Source organism: Chinchilla lanigera, unplaced genomic scaffold (assembly GCF_000276665.1).
Source record: "Chinchilla lanigera isolate Chin_1 unplaced genomic scaffold, ChiLan1.0 scaffold00110, whole genome shotgun sequence".
Taxonomy (NCBI): domain Eukaryota; kingdom Metazoa; phylum Chordata; class Mammalia; order Rodentia; family Chinchillidae; genus Chinchilla; species Chinchilla lanigera.
The window spans coordinates 1,348,139-1,370,044 of record NW_004955511.1 but is presented as its reverse complement, the minus strand read 5'-3'; the positions used below and the strand labels follow the sequence as shown (position 1 = coordinate 1,370,044).

At 34.2% G+C, this 21,906-nt stretch overlaps 2 protein-coding genes across 2 annotated transcripts; both read right to left on the bottom strand.

The window, feature by feature from the left end:
* Nucleotides 1-499: 499 nt before the first annotated feature.
* Nucleotides 500-1,441, bottom strand: LOC102003044 (olfactory receptor 8K3-like). The gene has a single exon (XM_005407956.1). The coding sequence runs from the start codon at nt 1,439-1,441 to the stop codon at nt 500-502; it is 942 nt and encodes a 313-aa protein (XP_005408013.1).
* Nucleotides 1,442-11,504: 10,063 nt separating this feature from the next.
* Nucleotides 11,505-12,446, bottom strand: LOC102018628 (olfactory receptor 8K3-like). The gene has a single exon (XM_013506373.1). The coding sequence runs from the start codon at nt 12,444-12,446 to the stop codon at nt 11,505-11,507; it is 942 nt and encodes a 313-aa protein (XP_013361827.1).
* Between the last annotated feature and the right edge of the window lie 9,460 nt (nt 12,447-21,906).

The window sequence follows — 21,906 nt, the reverse complement described above, 5'->3', positions numbered from 1 at the left end:
GTAGCTCTCACACAACCTTTGCCCTTCTCTTCCACAGGCTCAGGATGTATACAAAGTAAGCACCCTGGCTTCCTGCTGAATCACTTAGCCAAACCTCTAGACTCCCCAAGTTGACACAATGTTTCAACGATAACAATGGGGATCTAAATTGTGTGTAGGTCACAAAGGAAAAATGTATATTTTAAGAGCCAAGCATGTGGGCAACCAAAGGAGGTCTAAAGGGAAATGTATAACTATAGGTTCCTCTTTAGTTTTAAAACGAGGATTTGGCAATGTGAGAATGTTCCTCAGACCCAGGCACTTTACACAAAACGTGAGGACAAACCAAAGTGAGAACTGCAAGGATAACTGGTATTTATCCTTTGGATTACTGGTATTCAAGCCATGACTTGAATAAGATTTTCTACTGTATTTTTGTGTAGTTCCTTTCAAGTTTCGTTACATACAATTAACAGCTGTGTAAATCCGGATTTTGCATATGTAGATGCTATAGTGAACCTTACAGAAAAAGTTTGCACAGATTGTTCCGTATCCTGTGCAGGGCACCTTTTACCTCTTTGTTCCTCATACTGTAGATCATGGGATTCAGCATGGGAACAAACAGAGTGTAAAATACTGAGGCCAACTGATCAGTATTGAAGGAATGGCTGGACTTGGGCTGTACATACATAAAGAATAGGGTCCCATATAACACAGCCACCACTGTAAGGTGAGACCCACAGGTAGAGCAGGCCTTGTGTCTACCATCTGCTGAATTCATTCTGAGGATGGCTACAAGGATCAGAATGTAGGAAACAAGGACTATCAGAAGAGAACCAACTAAATTAAATGCTGAAAAGATCAGGACTATCAACTCAACTTCTCGTGTGCTTGAGCAAATCAAAGTCAACAAAGGAAGACCGTCACAGTAGAAATGACTAATGACATTATTGCCACAAAAGGATGAAATGAAAATTTTTATGATTGTTATCAGAGAAAGAAAAGCACTGTAGGGATAAGGGATTATCACCAGCACCCAGCATGCTTTGTGTGCCATGATCACTGTGTAGAGCACAGGTTTGCAGATGGCCATGTAGCGGTCATAGGCCGTTGCTGACAGAATGAAAAGTTCACTAATGGTGAACGTTATGAAGAATGCTAGTTGGGTGGCACACCAGTGGTAGGGAATTGTATTTTGATTAGCTATAAGATTTGCCAACATCTTGGGTCCCACAGCAGTTGAGGAACCAAGATCAATGAAAGCCAGATGTCTGAGAAAAAAGTACATGTGTGTTTGCAGTCTGTTGTCCATTTTGGTGAGGGTGATCATGCCCAAATTTCCCACCACTGAGGTTACATAGACAACAAGGAACAGTCTAAAGAAGAGGACCCGAAGATCAGGGTGTTCTGTGATGCCAGTCAGAACAAACTCCTTTAGCACTGTCAAATTCCTTCTGTCCATCCAGGCCACAAAGGCTACTTACTGTGGGAAGAATCATTAAAAGCCATTGGATTCCAGGAAGTATTGCCTATTAAAAGCTTACCATTGAAGTCTTTGTATGTAAGACAAACCCATTTTTTTTGACCTAAGAAATGAAAAATGACTCACCTTTAACATTGAACCTAGAACCAAATCTGGACATAGGATAAACAGCTAAACATAGATTGATAATAAATAATATTATTTTTGTGTTATTTAGTGATTATTAGTATAAGATATGTAAAGTCCTTTGTGATTCTGTCAGAAATATCATGTCAGAAAAAGTTTGACATTGAGTGATAATTCTAATTTTTTCAGGAATGACGGTCACTAAAAATCCATATATTTTTTTCAAATATATCAATTTTTAAAAGGACTTTTAAGGAAAATTAGCAACCCCCCTCTTTCTTACCCTTGAAACTTCAGTTTCAGTACTCAAAGAAAATCATTGTTAAGTCAACGATAAGGAGAAGGGAAGTAAAAATAATCAAGATGTTCAGGATAGGCTACATATATGAATCAATTCTCCAAGATAAATGTAACTACTATGTATGACACACATGTTTAATTAAACAACAACAAAATGCTTTGATTAACGTCTTCTCGTTGTACATCTTTGCATAGAGTGGTACCCTCATTTCCTAATCCATTTAGTCTTTGAAAATTGCATTTCACCTCACTATATTTTATAAACTTTAAACATATTCAATGTTATTTTATAATAATAGTGTATAATTTAGCTTGGTTGCAACATTGCCAACATTAGCATTCTACAAATCACACACACAAAGTCATATAACATATTTAATTTCTGTAGACCAGTATATCCAAAATTTAACAATTGGTTAGAATCTTTACTATTCTTTTCTATGTTGCATGTGAACTAAGTCCTATATCTATAATTTATTCAGTCTGAAACTAAATGGCTAGAAGGCATACACCCATTTGCCTTGACACTAGCAAGGATATCATTCAGATGATGTGATTTATGTTGCAACGATATTTTTCCAGTATACTTTAAAATAAGTAAACTTCAAGATAACTTCAAGATATTCTATGATAGATTAAAAATATTTAATTTATTTGAAAATTGAGCACTTAAAATTTTAAGATAAACTTCTAAAACCATCTCACAATGAGAAATATTGCCCTAAGGTAGAAAATGCTACTTTTGGGTCTTTTAGGTAGGCAAACAGTACTTTTATGAAGTATATGGGAAAAAAAGTCAATGTAATAGGAAGCATTAAGAACTGAATAGTTTATGATTAATCAGAAGTACTTAATTTAACTTGCTTAAATGAGCTTGGGCAAGACAAGTAATTATTTCATCTAGAAAAATAAAATTAGATACAGGCTTGATAAGAAATACATTTAATATAATTTAATTTTGAATACTATATCACATTTTCCATGAAACATATTTCAGAGATTTGGAGAACTCATCATAATTTAAAGATTGCATTTTCTCCTTGTTTACCTCATCCCCATTTCTACTTCATAGACTTTTAACGTCAGCTGCTTCCAAATATTCATGAAACCATCATCCATACACTGCACAAACTATGCCAGAGGATTAAAAGACAAGAACTCCAATGATATTTGTTTTAGAAGTCCTGAGAAACATGGATTGTAAAAATGTTACACACTAAGAATTTCAATCTCAGAACCTTGCTGTCCCTCATGCAGATGTGGAAATCCTAATCAATAAATGCCTCACTGATATAATTATATATATATGCCCTCCATTCAACTTGGAATAATCTCAGGTTTAGCTAAAGAGTTTTCTTGTGGAATATAAATTACTATCACACATCTTGGGAATCAGATAGAATTAGACAGAATAATGAATGTTTGAGTATATTATTAAATAATGTCATTAAGAATATCCAAAACAATGTAAGTTTAGTATAGAGGGACCATTTCATTATTGATAAAATATATTGTAAAAGTTAGACTGAACTGTTCTTAAAACTTCAGACTAAAAATTTATCAAAAATAAAAAATAAAAAAATTTCTTGTTTATCTTAAGTCAACTGGTGGATGTCCTTTGTTCCTAGATTATTTAACCGACTATTATGGAACTCCTGAGTCTTTTCTCTATTGAGACATGACATTCATACATTTTTAGAGTGCACAGTATCAGAAAGTGATATGTGGTACAGTTTTTGATGATCAAATCAGGGTAATGAGCAATTTTATCTCCTCAAACATTAGTTTGTGTATTGAGAATTTCATACTCTAGCTTTCTAGTCATTTTGTGATATATCATGGATTGCTGCAACTAGCAGTGCTATAGAAAATCATAACTCATTTCTGTATGTACCTTCAAGCCATTATTTAATTTATTTCTATCTTTCACCTCCTGTCAATAGTGACCATTATCCCACTTTGCTCTTTTATAAAATTATTTTTTTATTTTCCTCCAGTGTGGGAACACATATGACATTTGTTTTCTGTGTGTGTGTGCCATTAGTTTATTTTACTAACAAAATTGCTTTTAATTCTATTCATGTCTGTGTGTGTGTGTGTGACATTTGTTTGTTTCTGGTATTTCACTAACATAATAATCTCGAGTACCTTTCATATTGCTGCAAATAATTTTTACCAAACTGACCATTTGTTCCATATCTTCCAGTGAAAATCTTACTACAAGGGCTGGGTATGTAGCTCAGTAGCACAAATGTCTGCCTGGTAAGCATGATTTCCTGAGTTCAATTCCCAGTACCAAAAAAAAGTCTTTCTATAGCATTTTTGTGGAATTTGTAAGGGTTTCTGATGTATGTATAGAAAATATAAATGAGTTAAATATGCAAGATGCCCCTCAAAATGACCTGTGCTACCACATTTTTAAGAATTATAAGGCTATAGGTCTTGAGAAACTGTGGTTTTATTACAAGAATATCACAAATATATCAGTGGAACTGAACAGGGAAATCAGATAAAAGAACAGAAGCCTTACGGAATTGCAGTATATGACGGAGGTTCCATGTACTGACAGTGTGGCAGAAGGTCTATTTAATTCATGGGGCTGGCAATAAATATTATCACTAAGAAAGGGTGATACTGAATGTTCAGTAAATACACTTAAAAACCAGTTGCACATATATCAAAAACTTAACACCAAGAGAGCAATAAAAACCCATGTAGTTTTAATTGGTACCTCTGCATGTCCTTAAATAAAAAATAATAATTAAAGACATCAAAATACAATTTCTAGATGTTTAACAGAATGTATTTACCCATAAAGTTTACTTTGTACAAGGTTTATTCAGAATATTAAGACAATATATAAAAACTTAAAGAAAACATTAGCAACAACTACAGGAAAAATTGGCAAATCCAGAAGGGTAGAATTCTTGTGGGCTGTGATAGCACATACCTATAATCCCATCATTTGAGAGGCTGAGGCAGGAGGACTGCTGTGAGTTTGAGGCCAGCCCAGGCTATATAAGTGAGTTCAAGGTCAGCCTGCACTACATAGTGAGACTATGTCTCAGATAAAAAGAAAGAAGAAAGAAAGAAAAAAAAGAAGAAAGAAAGAAAGAAAAAGAAGAAAGAAAAAAGAGAGAGGGAGGGAGGGAGGAAGGCAGGAAGGAAGGAAGGAAGGGAAACAAAGAAAGAGAAAGAAAGAAAGAGAGAGAGAGAAAGAGAGAAAGCAAGAAATTCTCCAGAGAATTTTGTAAAGCTTTTCTTCCCCAAGTGCACTGCACCATAATTTTGCGTATCAGCTGAGTGCTTGGGAAACCCAGCTAAGTTGATGTCCTACCTTCCCTCCTGTTCCTCCTCCCCTCCACTCCACACCGTGCACTGCCTGGCAAAAAACAGGGGCTGCAACTCTGACCCTTCCCAGGGGAAACACAAAATCCACAGCGACACCAAGAATTAGGCAACAGACCTTAAACCCAATGAATGCCATCTTAGGGGGATGGGAATAACTCATCTCGTTCAGGTATTTTATGAAAATTTGCAAATATCTGTAATGGTGTTAAAGGAGTTGGTCAATATGGGATAAGTGGTCTGCAATTCAAAGAGGGCTGGGAAAAACGAGAGACAGGACAAAGGAAAGAAAAATTGAGAGTAGCTCTAAACTAAAGACTCTAATACTTGTAAAGGTTCACTAGACTTTTGGTAAGCATCATCAGAAATGTGTACCGATTCCAATTATTTAAAAACTGCAAAAGGAAAGTATGAACACTCAGATTTCTCTCATGGAGATCACCTAAAAAAATCTTACGAGAATTAGATTTCCATTTCTTATTATGAAAAGGTACAGTACATTGTTCAATAGAGAAATACTAATTGCAGTAAAAGTAGTTTCTGTAAGTGTTATAAAACCGGTAGAAATCATTCCTAATTTCAACTTTGGAAAATGTGCTGTTAGGCAAATTCCAAAATTTTGTGACTTTAGAAAAACATGACTTCAGCATTATCCCTAAGATCTTTGAAGTTCAAAGTCAATTCCCAAATTCTTGTTATGTGACTTATAATCACCCTTGTAGACTTTTTATGTTTGTATGAGGATTTCTCATTTTGTAATAGCACATATTTAATAATACAAATCTAAATATTTTAACCCCATGTTCCTGTTGCAGGAACACTTAGGACATTTTCCCTAACTTTTTATGTCTCCTTAAATGTTAAGCTTTTATTAACCATATCAACTTTAAAAACCACATTTATTCATGCAATTACATCTGATTTTGTAAGATTCTCCAATACTGGAAGCATTTTATGGGCAGATTTATATGGCTTTTTTTTTTTTTTTTTTTTTTTTACAGCTGTGCCATGTTATAGACAACCCTGGAGAGGTAGGAGCAGATTTCTTGTTTATTTTTCCCATCCTCCAAAAACATTTTTCAATATTCACTTTGAATATGCACAGTTTATAACATTAAATACACATCAAATCAGGGTGATGGTTACTTTTTTAATGCAATTAAGCATGTTATAAACGAGGAAGCGGAATACCCAAGCAGAGCGTGAGGAGGCATGTAAATACTGTGATCCACTGTGAAACGGAGGATGACCGAGGATGGGAAGCGGGACAGCGGGCAGGGAGGAATAGAATGAAGATGTTAGGTCCACACACCAACTCCCCTCGACCCACGCGATCATTGCATACGGCAAACACGGACTAATACAAATAAAAGTTTTGGGAAAACTTCTGATTTCTTCCAAGATCGTGGTTATAGGAGCGTACTGTAACAAAACTATTAAATGTTTGGTGCAGTTCATGGCGCAGGGCTCCCAAATCCCTTAGTGAAAACCAGATCAGTCCTGATGCCTCATGCGTGGGAAGGGCAAATGAAGCCGAAAACTCTGAAGTGTTTATGGGGTGGCAGATTCACCAGAACTGAAAACAAACCTTGTATATTTGGTTTATAACTCTTCCACGCACAAGTATCTCTTCTTGAACTTCCAAATGCACTGATGTTAAACACAGCCATACCACGTTAAAAATATTTGAGGAATTCCTCCAAGATTTGCTCCTTACTATCCATATGGAAACACCTACAAGTTAAATACAAAGACAGCAGAGGCAAGAGCATCCTCTTGTTGTTGTATTAGCCTGAGTCAAAATGCCTACTTTTGAGCTTTCTGTGATCGCTATTGCAAGTGTTGCTGTAAGGAACCATCTGTCGGCCCATCTCTGATCACGTTGGGCCACTTCTCCCTTGGTCTGGAGACACAGTAGAGTTTTTTCTGACACTTTGATGACTTTACCCTCTGAGGATTTTGCTGCATTCTGGAGACAAAGTTTCCAGAGCTCTTGAAAGCAGCTTTAAACTGCCTGGAATGCAGTATGGAAGGAATAATACCAATAAAAACAAGATTTGCCAGGTAGATATCTAACGTCTGCCCTGCCTTAGAGCAACTCCTAGGAGAGTTCTGCAAGACACCTCAGAACATTAAGAGTGATGTCCGTTTGTTTAATCCGGTTACCTATTCCTCACTGCATCTTGCTCCAGCTCTACCTCTGACCTAGCTTTGTCTCATGTACTCCACTCTCTCGTATTTGCTTTCCAGAATTACCTGCTAAATAAAGATCATACAAGTCCTTTCTTCAGAAGTTACCCTTGAGTGGGGGAGTATTTGTACCATGACAAGTCTAGCATTCTATGGTATTAATAAAAGGAGACCACAAATTGCTGCGTCTCAAGTAAAACTCTAAGCGTAAGAAAAGAAAATGACATCAGCTTACTGAACCACTGGAAGCCCCACTAGAAAGATATCAGGATTTGAGTTATTCACAGCTGACCTGCCTCTGTGGTCCACAGTTGAACAATGTTATCTGGATTTAGACAGCTTAAATGGAGAATTCAAATTATGCTTACTGCTTCCTGTAATGTCCATTGTTTAGGGTAGCAGTACAGTGAAATTGTAAGAACAAATAGAAATAGGGTCGATGTTTGCCCTCATGAAGATAATGGTTTAAAACTACATTGGTATATTTGTAGAAGAGCAATGTTACTAAGTATGGTAGAGAATACTTAGTCTGGGATTTGTATCTACTGTTTATAATGGAATCTATCCTGCAATTTCAATTAGAATGAATCACGGAAAAACATTAGAACTAATTTGATAATCATAATGACTAGTCCCTAGTACTTATCTAAAATGAGAAGTGAATTCTGTTCCCTTGAACAATAGCTAACCAGAAGCATATGGAAGAATTTATGACTGTCTCTGCACTTTGAAACTTACTCCTGGGATTTAAAATATAATTTCTTGAGTAGTCCCAAAGCTTCTAAGAAGAGGCAGTAGTGACATTGACTTTTCCTTAATTATCCAGAGAATTCTTTGATTACCCTACTGAGGAATTCTTATGTACATAATTCAGCTGCCTTCATTTATTATCGCTTTTAACTGTACAAGTACCTTGATTTACTTGTATTATCTATTGGAAGAATGATTTCTTCACCCATAATTCCAATATTCAGAATGGCTTTTTCACAATGGCTTTAAAGTTTTATATCTGTGAACAATGGCAAAACTCTTCACATATACTCAATGGTGATTAAAGATCCGATTCAGAAAGGGTACAAATTATGAATGTGTGTGTAACTTTAATATTTTAAATTTCAGAAAATCAACTAGCACTTAATGTGACCTTACTGCCATATCCTGAAATGATCACCAATCCTTATCGCTCAGCTCCAATTCAATTTACCTTTCCCTGCATCTGTCTTTAACATGAAGTGAAAATTTATACAAAATTTACAAAATTTCTCTTTAGCGATTAAAAAGAATTTCTAGAAACTTATGAACCCTATTTTTTTAAAAAAAGGTCCAAGTACATGGACATGATTTTGGGAAGGGGTAAAGAACATTATTTTAAAAATTATAATTTGAAAAGTCATTTTCATGTATGAAATGTTTTCTAGCATATTTCTAAATAAAAATATTAAATACCTCACTGCTTATCAATCCAAACTCAACTACAGATATCTTTGTTACAGAAACTCTGCCTGTCTCTAAACTATTGTACATTTCTTATTCAAAATTGTCTTGAAATTTCCAAAAACTTTTTATATGTAATATTAAACTCTATGACTCATATTAGCTTAGCAATCATTTTGTTAGACTCCAGTTTCTGTTTCTTAAAATTTATTTTACATTTTAAATTTAAGAAAATTCTGAAATAATTTATCAACCTACTTATTAGTAAAATACAGACTAACTTTAAAAATAAATGAAATACTTACCTAATTTTAAGTGTCAAAATATTTCCTTCATTTTTGGTTTATCGTTCCAGGGGCTGTCAACAGTTACACAAATATTTATAATAGGAATGTGAAATTGGTCTACATTAAAAAACATTTTGTCAAGTTTACACTTTCAAAGTTTCATCTGTTCTATTAAAATAATATAATTGGTTTTATATATGTTATAAATAACAGAATATTAATCGGGAGAAGAGATAAGTTAAAATAGAATGATGTAAATATTTTTATGATTTGTGGTCACCATCAGCATTTTACTGTTTTTCCTGCTACACATTTATTTTCTAGGAAATTGAGATATGTTTATGCATATTTAAGGTTCTAGGATAATGTATATTCTGTATAGTATATTATAGAATTTCATCATAATAATGTTTAAGGGTACAGAATACAGAATATGTAAGGTTACAGTATTATATATTCCATATAATTATCATAGAATTTCATCATCATAAAAATCCATTTTTAAATCTTTGATAATACCCCATGTCTATATAATATATAATATTTAGTAGTAATACATATTATTTAATTATTCCACTCAATCATTTGGCCCACATTTTTTAGCTACATAGAAAATTTTGTTACAAAGTCATGCACTAAGAATACAAATCTACCTACCATGTGAATAAAATCACAGTAACGTTAAAATAATGCAAATAGGGCTGAAGATGTAGCTCAGTGGCACAGTGCCTGCCCAGCAAGCATGAGGTGCTGAGTTCAATTCCTGGTATCAAAAAACAACAAAACAACTATACACACACACACACACACACACACACACACACACACATATATATATATATCTGGAAGATAGATATATAGCTGGAAGATATATATATGTATGTACATATATATAGTTGGAAGATATATATATATAGTTGGATGATATATATATATAGTTGGAAGATATATATATATATATGGAAGCTATATATATATTTTCTCTCTATATATATAGTCTTTCTATATATATCTTTCATATATATATGGAAGCTATATATATATAGTCTCTGTATATAGTCTCTTTTTCTCTCTATATATATATCTTTCATACATATATATGGAAGATTTAAGATAGTGAAGAATACATGGAAGATTTAAGAATGTGACACATGGCATACGTGCAGATGAAATAACAAGTATATACAAAAAACATAGTATACTACACACTGATTCCAGACAGAATTATTCAAATTATGGAGTTATTTCTGCTTGCTTTCTTCCATTCATATTTTCAAGTGGATGCAAAGATCCCTCCCGAAATAGTACACTATTATATGAACAAGATTTAGGAATGTCAGCCACAAGAAAGAGAAATAACAAAAATACTTCACCATAAATTAGGCATCTTTTGCAAGAATAAAGAAATGTGGGCTATGACTTTTATGATAAGGCAAAAGATTTATACGATCTGAAGAGACACCAGAGTATGGCTATGACTTTTAAATGAGCATTTTCTTATTGAGAGAAGGATGACAGAGTGAGCATTCAGTAGAGAAAAATGTGTAGTAAGGAATGGAGATAAAGCTAGTTGTGGGGAGGTGGGGGCAAAATCCTGGAGACCCGGGGCAGAGCTCCAGAAGTATATTTTAAGTGGGGTACTTAGTTGAGGTACTTTAATTGGAGTGTATTTTAATTGGGGTATTCACTCATAGCACATATGCACTAAATGAGGCAAAATGCAATGCTACATTTCAATACACAAACAAGGGAATTCTTTTGATGTACAGGACCCATATATGAAGAGAAAAGAACCCATCAGGAAAGAAAAGAAGCACCCTAAGTCCTCCAGGGGGACTTTTGAACACAGTGTTACCATTGATTCCCTCCAATTATCACACTTTAATGAGCCAGCTGAAACTGCAATCGTTTATGACCTTAAAAAAATTTATAGAAGTATACAGAACCTCCAAAGGAAATATCGTGCTTACACACGCATATAAAGGAGCTCACAGGCACACATGGATGCAGGAAGTTTTATGGTAATGTTTGCAAAAACCCACAAAAGCCATTGCATTTCTGTGCCAGCTATTCCGCCTGATTCTCAAATGATACGCAACTCTATTTCCTCCTTATAGGGTCTGTAGACTGTAAACCAATTCTGTCTCACTGTCATGCTCTTTTCAAGTATTCAGGTTATAATAAAGGAATTTTTCCCATTTCTCACGTTTATAGAAATGTATCCATTACCAAACATATTAAATCCAAAGATATAAAAGTATATAATAAGCCCAATATATTTGTTATACATGCTAGAGGAAAAAAAAGAGTAGGTTCAAACTAAACCTCATTTATAGGAACCATAATGCAGAGAATTTTCAGAGAAGATATCGCAGAGTTTTCCTCCATACCTTTTGCAGGGCATATTTTACATCTTTATTTCTGAAGCTATAAATCAAGGGATTCAACATGGGGATGGCCAGGGTGTAAAATATGGAAACCACTTTGTCAGTGTCACCGGAGTGACCGGACTTGGGCTGTCCGTACATGAATATCGAAGTCCCGTAGAACACTGTGACCACGGTCAGGTGGAACCCACAGGTGGAGAAGGCCTTGCGCCGGCCTTCTGTGGAGTTCATCCTGAGAATGGCCACAGAGATGAGCAGGTAGGACACCAGGACCATCAGGAAAGAGGAAAGTAAGTGAAAAGCTGCTAAGATTAGATTTATCATTTCAGTTTCATATGTATCTGAGCAAGCAAGAGATAACAAGGCCAGACTGTCACAGTAGAAGTGACTGATGACATTGTTTCCACAAAACAACAAAGTGAAAATCTTTGTGGTAATTAGGAGAGACACAAACGTGCAGTAGAAATAGGGAATCACCACAAGAACCCAACATAGTCTTGGGGACATGATGACCGTGTACATCAGAGGGTGACAGATGGCCACGTAGCGGTCATAGGACATGGCAGACAGAATAAAAAGCTCACTCCCAAGAAACACAGCTATGAAAGCCAGCTGTGTAGCACAATCATAATAGGAGATTGTATTTTGTTCCACCACAAAATTTTCCAACATTTTAGGCCCCACAGCTGTAGAATAACCAAGATTAGTGACAGCCAGGTGTCTGAGCAAAAAGTACATGGGTGTTTGCAGCCTGGAGTCCACCTGGGTGAGCACGATCATGCCCAAGTTGCCCACCAGCGAGGTCAGGTAGATGGCGAGGAACAGCAGGAACAGTGGAGCCTGCAGCTCGGGACGGTCTGTGATGCCCAGCAGAATGAATTCGGTCACCATGGTGAGGTTGTGCTCCTCCATCCAGGGTGATCAGAAAACCTGTTCAGGATAGAAATATTGGCATAGTTAATAGATTTTCAATATTATCTACCACCTGGGGAACTTTTACTATAGAGAGGAATTGCATGTAAATAGATTCAAATTTTCCCATTTAGAATATTTTTTTTGAGACAGGGTTTCGCTATGTACTTCAGGCTGGCCTTGAACTCTTTGTAGCCCAGGTGGGCCTCAAACTCAGAGCAATCCTCCTGCCTCAGCCCCCGGGGTGCTGGGATTACAGGGGTGAGCCACCATACCTGGCTAGAATGTTTTAAAATGAAATCATCTTTCAAAAATTACACTGGTGGTTCTCATTTCAAAAATTACCCTGGTCGTGCTGACTTTTTTGCCCTTATTTAACTATTTATGAAAATAGAAGAGGAATTGATTTATTTTGGAAAATTATTTCATCCTAAATTTGAAAAATGTTGTCCAAGGACATGCCAAAGAGGTATAACAGGACAACTGTAACAAATCATCTCAAACTGAAGGTTTCCCTCCCAAAAGATCATTACTTTATTAAACTGTAATAGTGTATGGAACATTACTTTGGATATATAATTTAAATTACCTGAAATTCTTTATTTGCATAAAAAAATCTAACATGTCCTTACATGTTGGGGGAAAGAATGAAGTAAGACTTGTTGATTCAGTGAATGCTACGGTGTCTGAACTTAGTTCTCAGGCTCCTGTCTGCTTTATTCTTGGTATTTTGGTATTTTTAATGATCACAGCAACAGGACATGATCGCTGTGTAGAGCGGAGGGTTGCAGATGGCCGCATAGCAGTCCCAGGCCCTTGCTGACAGAATGAAATGTTCACTAATGATGGGTATGATGGTGAGTCGTTTGGGATCATTTTGCAGTTAGCTATAAAATTCACCAGTATTTTGGGCCCCATAGCTCTTGAGTGAACAAGATTAAGGATACTGAGATGTGGGATTAAAAAGTACAGGGGTGTTTTTAGCTCGATGTCCATCTGCGTGAGGATGACCATACACAAGGTACCCACCACTGCGGGTGCAGAGATGATGAGGAGCAGCCCCAAGAAAGAGGCCTGTAGATCAGGGTGGGTTCTGACATCCTTTAGAATGAATTCTTTTAGCACCAACCCACTTCTCTTGTCTGTTCAGGCCACCATGAATAATTATTGAGGGCAAAACCATTAAAACCCATTGGGTTTCAGGAAGTATAAACCCGTTGAAAACTTAATAATGTAGCCACTAATTGTAAGGTTAGCTGACTTTTTTTTTTCCCTTATTTATTTATTTATGAAAATGGAAGAGGAATTGATTTATTTTGGAAAATTATTTCTTCCTTAATTGGAAAAATGTTGTCCAAGGACATGCCAAAGAGGTGTAACATGACAACTGTAACAATTACTCTACAATTCAGACAAAACACCTGCACCTCAGTGTTTCTGAAAGCATTGGAGATATTTATGTTTTGGTCCTTTCTTCTTTTTTAAATTTTATATTATATACTTTTTTTCTCTTTTACCCTAATTTAAAATGACTTACTTCCACCCCTGAACCTAGAACCACATTTGGAAATCTGTAGATCATAAGGTTGCTAGTAGACATTTATTTGTCTGTTTTGCACTGATTGATATGACAAGCTACAGTATATACCTTTTGAATGTTGGTAATACATGCCTACAAAAATTTTAACTTTGATTGGTAATGCTGATATTTTTTCAAAAATTTCTTTTCATTAAAAGTTCACAATTTTCTATCTTCACATTTTTATCAGGAATTATAACGAAAAGAAAGTGCGCTCTGCTTTTTATGCTTATAGCCTTAGTCCCAGCCCTAAATGTAAACCACTTTAGACAACTTTAACAGCTTTTGACTGGTAAATCAATCTTCTCACTGCCACTCAACATAACAACAGGTATTTGCTCGACATTGTAAGATTAATTTGACATACATAGGATTTACTTTTTTAAATGTGGTTAGACAAGACAAATAATTATTGAATCTAGAAAAAATAAATTGGATACAGCATTGATATGAATGAAGGATATTCATTTTATTTTATTATTTGTGAATACTATTCTCATACACTTATAGATCTTCCATCAAATATACACTAAAGATTTTGATTTCACAATAATAAAGATTTTATTTTATCTACATCTACTTTCCTGACAGTTTTTTTTTTCTTTTAGACTGTTTAAAGGAAGCTTATATCACTTAAATCAATATTTATTTTAGTATGGAATTTACTAAGGTAATCATTCAGATTCTAGTAAAATAAACAGGTTAACTGAGGAACAAGAATATATTTAAATATGTGCACATATACAGATGCACAGGGGAGATGTGTCCGTACTTGTAGCAAAGAAAAGGAGTGTTCTTTCAGGAATTCATCAGCAGGGTGGCTTCCAGGCGTCTTCCTCTTCGTATCTACAGGTTTCTTCTCCAAGCCATGGCTGCTGTTACTCATCCTGGGGGATTTTAGTGTTTCTCTGCAAATAGATTTAGTGGGTTTTTCCTTGCTAATATCTGCCACATCATTCTGTCTCATCTGCTCAATGTAGGGCAACATTTCCATGTTCATTATTCTTATTGATTTTTCTGACTCTGAGTTCTCCTACATTTCTGATGTGTATCTAGCAACAGAAATATAAATCTAATGTTGTAAAAGTGTATAAGAAGCCCAATGTGTTTGTTATACATGCTAAAGGAAAAAAGAAGAGGTTCAAACTAAGCTTCATTTATAGGGACCATAATGTAGAGGGCTTTTGGAAAAGATATTGTATAGATTCTAAATCTATTTCCAGCTCATATTGTACTGGCCTCTAACCTGGAAATTGTCATGCATTTGTGTGTGCATGTGTAATGGTATTTGTGTGTTTCATATTTCATTTCTCTTGTCAAGAAAAACTGAATTGTTATCTGCACCTACTTAGTTCACTTCTAGTAATTACTGGAATTTCTCCATTTTACTGAGGGTGCTTACATTTTAACTAGGCATATCAAGTGTGTTATAATTTTCCATACTAATATAAAGCTATTGTGTATTTCACAATAGTTAGAGGAGTCCAATGTCTATCAACAAAAAAATGATAAACACTCCAGAAGATGAACATAATATTAATCTTAATTTGATCATCACACACCATGTACACTTTATTTACTTTCCATATTGTACCTCATAAGTATGTACAAATTTGTGTCTATTAAAAGTAAAGACCAAAATTTGAACATAAAATCTGGACACAGTATATAAGTTTAAATGTAACAAAACAAATCAAAACTAATCATAATTGGAAAAAGAAATGATAACAAAATTAATTTTTTGACTTCTAAGTTTAGTTCAAGTTTATATTCTACTAATCTCGAACCTGGGAGCTGTCATGCACTTTGTGTGTGTGTGTGTGTGTGTGTCTGTATAGGTACTGGTGTGTATTTGTGTGTTTAAGTGTGAAGATCAAACCTAGTGCTCACTACCACAGGTGAATTACTCAACCCTTAGAATTGCCTTATGCTTCATTAGACATGCGTCACTGTATTTAGGAAAAATACTTAATCTCCTTAAAAGGGCACATGGAACAACCATCAGCACCAGAAAATTTTTCCATTTGTGTAAGCTTTCCACAGAAACACAGAATCATATATTTCAGGAAAATTTAAAACTTATTTTTCTTATCTGGCACAATCTCTTGTAAAACATCCAGGGGCTGTAAGGCAGATAAGATTTCTGGGTGTGCTATGGCAAAATATATCCTTCTAACGACTATTTGTTCTCTGTGTAAATATTTAAGCAGTTTAATTTATCAATAGGGACTTTGGACATCGTAATTTAAATTCTACCATGCTCCTTGAAACTCAGTGATCTAGGGGCAGATATTTGATTACTTGAAAAATATGCATCATTTCAGTCAGTCTTGAGTCTAATTGAAACTGAAAAATAGTCAAAAATACTTAAACCTTACATTTAGACTTTGTAGAAAATAAAATACCTGGTGTAACTTACCTGTGCAGAGAGATCTGCTAAGATTCACACCTGAAGTTCTTCCCACTGAACTCTATTTACTCAGAGGTTGAAGTCCAGGATCCCAGGGAACACATTCCCAAGTGAAGCCTTGAATCGCAAGGGGAATGAAGAAAGACCGTTACTCATTTGTCAATTCTCCCCTGAAAACATTGCACAAAATGAAGTGCAAAGAATGGTGGGGGACTCGCCGAAGCAATCATACTGAAAATGAAACAATGCAATTCTTGCACTCGCTACTTAGCGTTCTTCTGAACAGTACCCTACCGCCCCATATCACCTGGGAAGTGCTGCTGCTGGCCTTCAAATCAGGGAAACACAGCAGTCAACAAACATTGCTGCACATTCCTGAGAAACCACGTGATACTGAATAGGGATTCAAATTGCTAATCATTTTGAATAGACCCAATATTATTTATTTTTGTAGAATTTGTAAGGAGCCCACCATATACCTAGTCAATTCTAATTTTTAATGAAAAGCTTTAGGGTATAAAATACATTTCCATAGAACTAATTGAATTTCCTCAATTCATATATAAAAACTGTGATTACCTATTTAAATTTTTTTTTCTTTTCACTTGTATGACATTACATATTCTAAAAGCAATGTAAATGTGAACGTGTATCTGGAGAGTTTGCTTATCTACTAGTAGTCTTTAAAGTGATACTCTGGAAAGCACAGCTTTTTAAAGAGACTTCTGGACTGACTGACTAATAACTGAATGAGTAAAGAAAGGAACAAAATGTCTACCTTAAAGTTATCCTCAGACATTAATGTGTCATTACCAATGACTTAATTCAGCATTAATGCCTATTGCATTGCATGCATTATGTGAAAATTTACATTTCATCTTCCGGAATATTTTGGCATTTAGAGGACAGAAATATTATTCTCTTGAATATTACATACAAAAGCAATTAAAAATGTCTACAATGTGATCCTGTAATTTTACTTTGGAGCACTTATCCAAAAGAATTAAACTCAAAGCCTCAACAACAAAAGGCGTGGGGGCCGGGTATTTAGCTCAGCGGCAAAGCGCCTGCCTGGCAAGCGCAAGGTCGAGAGTTCGGTTCCTGGTACCGGAGAAAAACCAAAAAAACAAAAAAACAAAAAAAAAAAAAAGGTGTGTTTTCAGGTTTATTGCCACACTATTTGCAATAACAAAGGTGTAGTTACTGCATACATAGATGGGATGAATGAATGGATACCAAAAATGTGACATATGCTAGGCAAGTAACCTTAGTTAGCCTGAAAAGGGAAGGGTATCTGAAATATGTGACAATATAGATAAACTTTGTGGAAATTTTGCTCAGCTAAATAAACATATTTCAGTATTCATATTTCATATTTATCAACTTAGCCCGCTTTTATGAGTTAATGAAAATAGCCAAACACAGAGTATTATAAAGAAGAACAGCGGGGGTTGGAAAAGGGACAGAAAAGGGAGGAAGGGGAAGTATGAACTTGCAAAGTTTCAGTTGCACATTATGCATAACTTATTGGAATCTTGTGTACAAGAAAGTCACTACCTTTAGAAATATTCTTTTCTATACTTGAAAAATTATGAAGAAAGAACATATGTTGACTCTTCTGATAAAATATTTTCTTTCAAAAGGAATCAAGTATTCACATTGTTGCTGCAAAACTGAGTCCAGGAAAGGAACAACACCCGAGGAAGTCAGGAGGCAGCGAACAGCTTTATTTTACACCAGTGGTCTTGGCTAGAAAAACTTCCAACAAAGGCAGGCCCCTTTGGCTGTGGGCTAGCACTTTTATGTGGTGAATAAGTGGGGGGTACAAAGGAGGTACAGAGGCAAGACAGAAGAGCCTGGCATTTCTGATTACCTAGCAGGGTGAGCTCATCGGTTACAAGGCTAGATTAATGGTCATGCACCTTGGTACAGTCAGGCATCCTGCATGTTTGGTTACATTCTCATGATTTCAGAGGTCCAGGAAGTAGTTACAAAGCCATGAAGCAGTTATAGAGGTAGGCAGTTTTAAAAGAACAAAGTTTTTTAAAGGGACCAATTTTCCTGGTACAGTTTTTTCACTTTCAATATGTCATAAAAGAAGTGTGAAAATTGAAATTGTTATGCTAACTAATAGCGTATAAAATAAGGACAATTTCATTTTCATGAAATATTTAGAGTACATGAATCTTAGGACATGGAAAATGATTGAAATTATGCAAGAGATGGAGGGGAGAGAAAGAGGAGAAAAAAAATTCCTCAATAAGAGCCTAGGAGTGCTGCAAACACCTTCAATCTCTATAGATGTGTCAGCTGAATAACATTTGTGTGTTATCATTCCTGCTGACTTGTTCAGTGTGAAATAGCTAATAGTATGACATGAGATTTTATTTCAGTGAATTACTTTCAATGAATTCAGAATAAACTGTGATAATTTGAAATATAAGGATTTAGTTATTCATGTTTTAAATGAAAATGATTTTTACATCTTTCCTGTAAATTCTAAATGAATTTTCTTTGATACATTTTGCATTTTATCTTCAATTTAAGTGTTGGCTTAATTTCTCTGTTAACTTTTGCTATACAGGTATTTCCATCAGACAGCAGTTGCATTGCATTCGACCTTATGATAATTTAATTAACTCTATAGAGTTAGCTTTACTAACCATTATTGGCAACACTACACATTTAAATTTTTCAAATTTCCGAGCTGCAAAAGGTACCCTATAACTACGATTGCTCTAGCAAACATTACCTTTATTAGTGCCTTTGTGTAAATGAAACCATATTCGTTTTTAAAATGAATCTTATAGAGAAATATATTTGACTTTATTTATTCACACTAGTCAGTGCCTAATTTTTGCCATTAAATTTTATGATATATAAAAGTGAAATTTTATTCTCCTTCCTTTTTTCTTGAATAGCAGTTTGCATTATAACAAACTCTCTTTCCATATCTAAGCCTGATCTATAATTTTTCATTCATAAAGAGCTTTGTTGACTACACATTCTTGCCTTTGAAAAAGTATATGATATAAATTTGTACGTACGTTAAATTAAGTTTAAAAGATTAATATGTAATGCTGCAAGTTTACTTTTCACTTAGGCATATGTTTGTGGGTTTTTCTGATTGTGATACACATTGTTCCTTAAATTTGTGGCACATGAAAGTTTGTTAGATATTTGCTGTGCTTCCTTAGGCTCTGTAATCCTTATAACCAATTATTAGGGAAGGAATGTCTTCTTTGCTCCATCTACTCACCATTACTTGACAACATTATGCATTAAAACTTTTCTTTTTGTTAGCGGGAATTGAACTCAGTACCTTGTGCTTGCTGGGCAGGTGCTGTGCCACTGAGCTATATCCCCAGCCCTATACATTAAAACTTTCAAATTTCTGAATTTGCAAAAATGTTTCCTGTGAATTTACTTTTACGTTCTCAAGCTATTATTGAATTATATGAAAAAATCATGAGAAATTTCCTTTTTGTGAACTTTTATGTATATCCACTTCATTTTTCTATAGATTATATGGCAATTGCTGATTAATTCAATGTATGAAATATTGTATTCACTTTTCCTAATCATGATTTCTTCTTTTATTATATTTGTGAGTGAATTGTATTTAATTTTAAGTCATGAATTTATCAATTTTTACATCATGCTTTTAGTTATGTTACATACTGAATTAAGTGCACCTGTGCACACACAAAAACACACACCAGTGCAGTCCTTGTTTACATCCCTGGGGCATACATGTTAGTGCCATGAATGCACTTTGGTATTTGAAGCGTGACTTTGTTGAATGACAGTACAGAGAGGCTTCCTCACAAAACACATACTGTAGTGGAAAAATGTAATGGAAGGAGATGTTCTTCTAATATACTTTTGAGACGTTATTTAAATTTATTGATCTGTACAAGGGACATTATTGATAGATTTGTATTGGTAGGAAGATTGCTTTGTTGGAATTAAAGAATAAAATCAACCCTTCATGTAGAAATGAGTCTTGAAATAAAATAAATTTTATAAATAATAATGAATGATAGGATAAAAAACAATGTCAGTCTTAAGAATTTTCATTTAATATTAACTTAATCAGGATTTTTCAGCATTACTGCACTTTAGAACTTATAAAATTTATTCTCATTCTATTGATGTGGGATTTATGATATGCATATATAGATATGCTGTTTTTAGCCTTTTTTAACATTCTTACTATGGGAAAAGGCATCATGATTTTTGAGCACAAAAAAAAATCTAAAACTCACTTAAATTCAATATAATTTACTTTTTTACATGTTTTTAAGGTAGATAGCTAATTTTTAAAATTATTTTCCAATATGTGATACATTCATCTTATCATATCAGATTAATAGTCTTCTAATACTTGGAAAATATATCATCTCATCGTTTTTTATAGAATGATTCTTAAAAACTGGTTAGTTCTTCCCCTAAACAATTAGTTGAATTCACAAATCAAGCCACCTGAACTTGATTTTACAGGAGTGGTGGTTTTATATGCAAATTTTAATTTTGAGATCCTATTCATTGAAGATTTCTTTGGCAATACTTTTGTGTCCATATAATTGAAAATACAATACATCAGGCTTATGATTGCAATCTGAAATATAGACTGATTATTTACAGGCACTCCCTGAAATTTCTGAGTTGTTATTGTACATAGAATTAAATTTTACTGACTCAAAAATCTTAGTAATGATGCTATCAAATACAAATTCTTGGTTTTTAAAACTAATATTTATGGCTAAAATATGAATCATTTAGAAATTATTTACAAAACACTTTAATAACACATGTATACCAATTTTCCAAATGAATGAAATATCTTATGTAATTATAAACCTTAACAACATCTTCTAGTTTGTACTTTATCATTGGAGGAGTTAGAGTTATATCAAGATTTATAATAACATTTCATAATGTGTCATTTTAAATCATGTTATGATTTTATGAAACTGAGTACTAGAAATTTTCATTTTTATTAATGAATAAATTTCCACCATCTTATAGCCAACAATGACTAATATTAACATTTTATTTTGTCAATTTTTAAAATTTTCAATAATCTTACACACAGATATCCAGATGAACTTAATTATACAGTTTTATCATAATAAAACCATCAACTTGATTATCTCTTTAGGAATATTTACTTCAGTATGACAATATATCTAGGCTATCATTATTCCAAACAAGTATTTTTACTCACATGTGTGAACTACACAGATAATTTTGTGAACCGATACTGTGTTACAAATACAGAAGAGTTTACCTATGACACAAGGAAAGTTCCATGGATATTGGATATATTTTCTGAAAAATACATAGAGAAATGAAGAAAGATTTATAAAATTAAAACGTTATAAAAACTAGTATATATACATATTGTAATACATGCAAACTAGAAAGGTAATAAAGACTGATATAGTCCAAGGATGGAATATTATAAA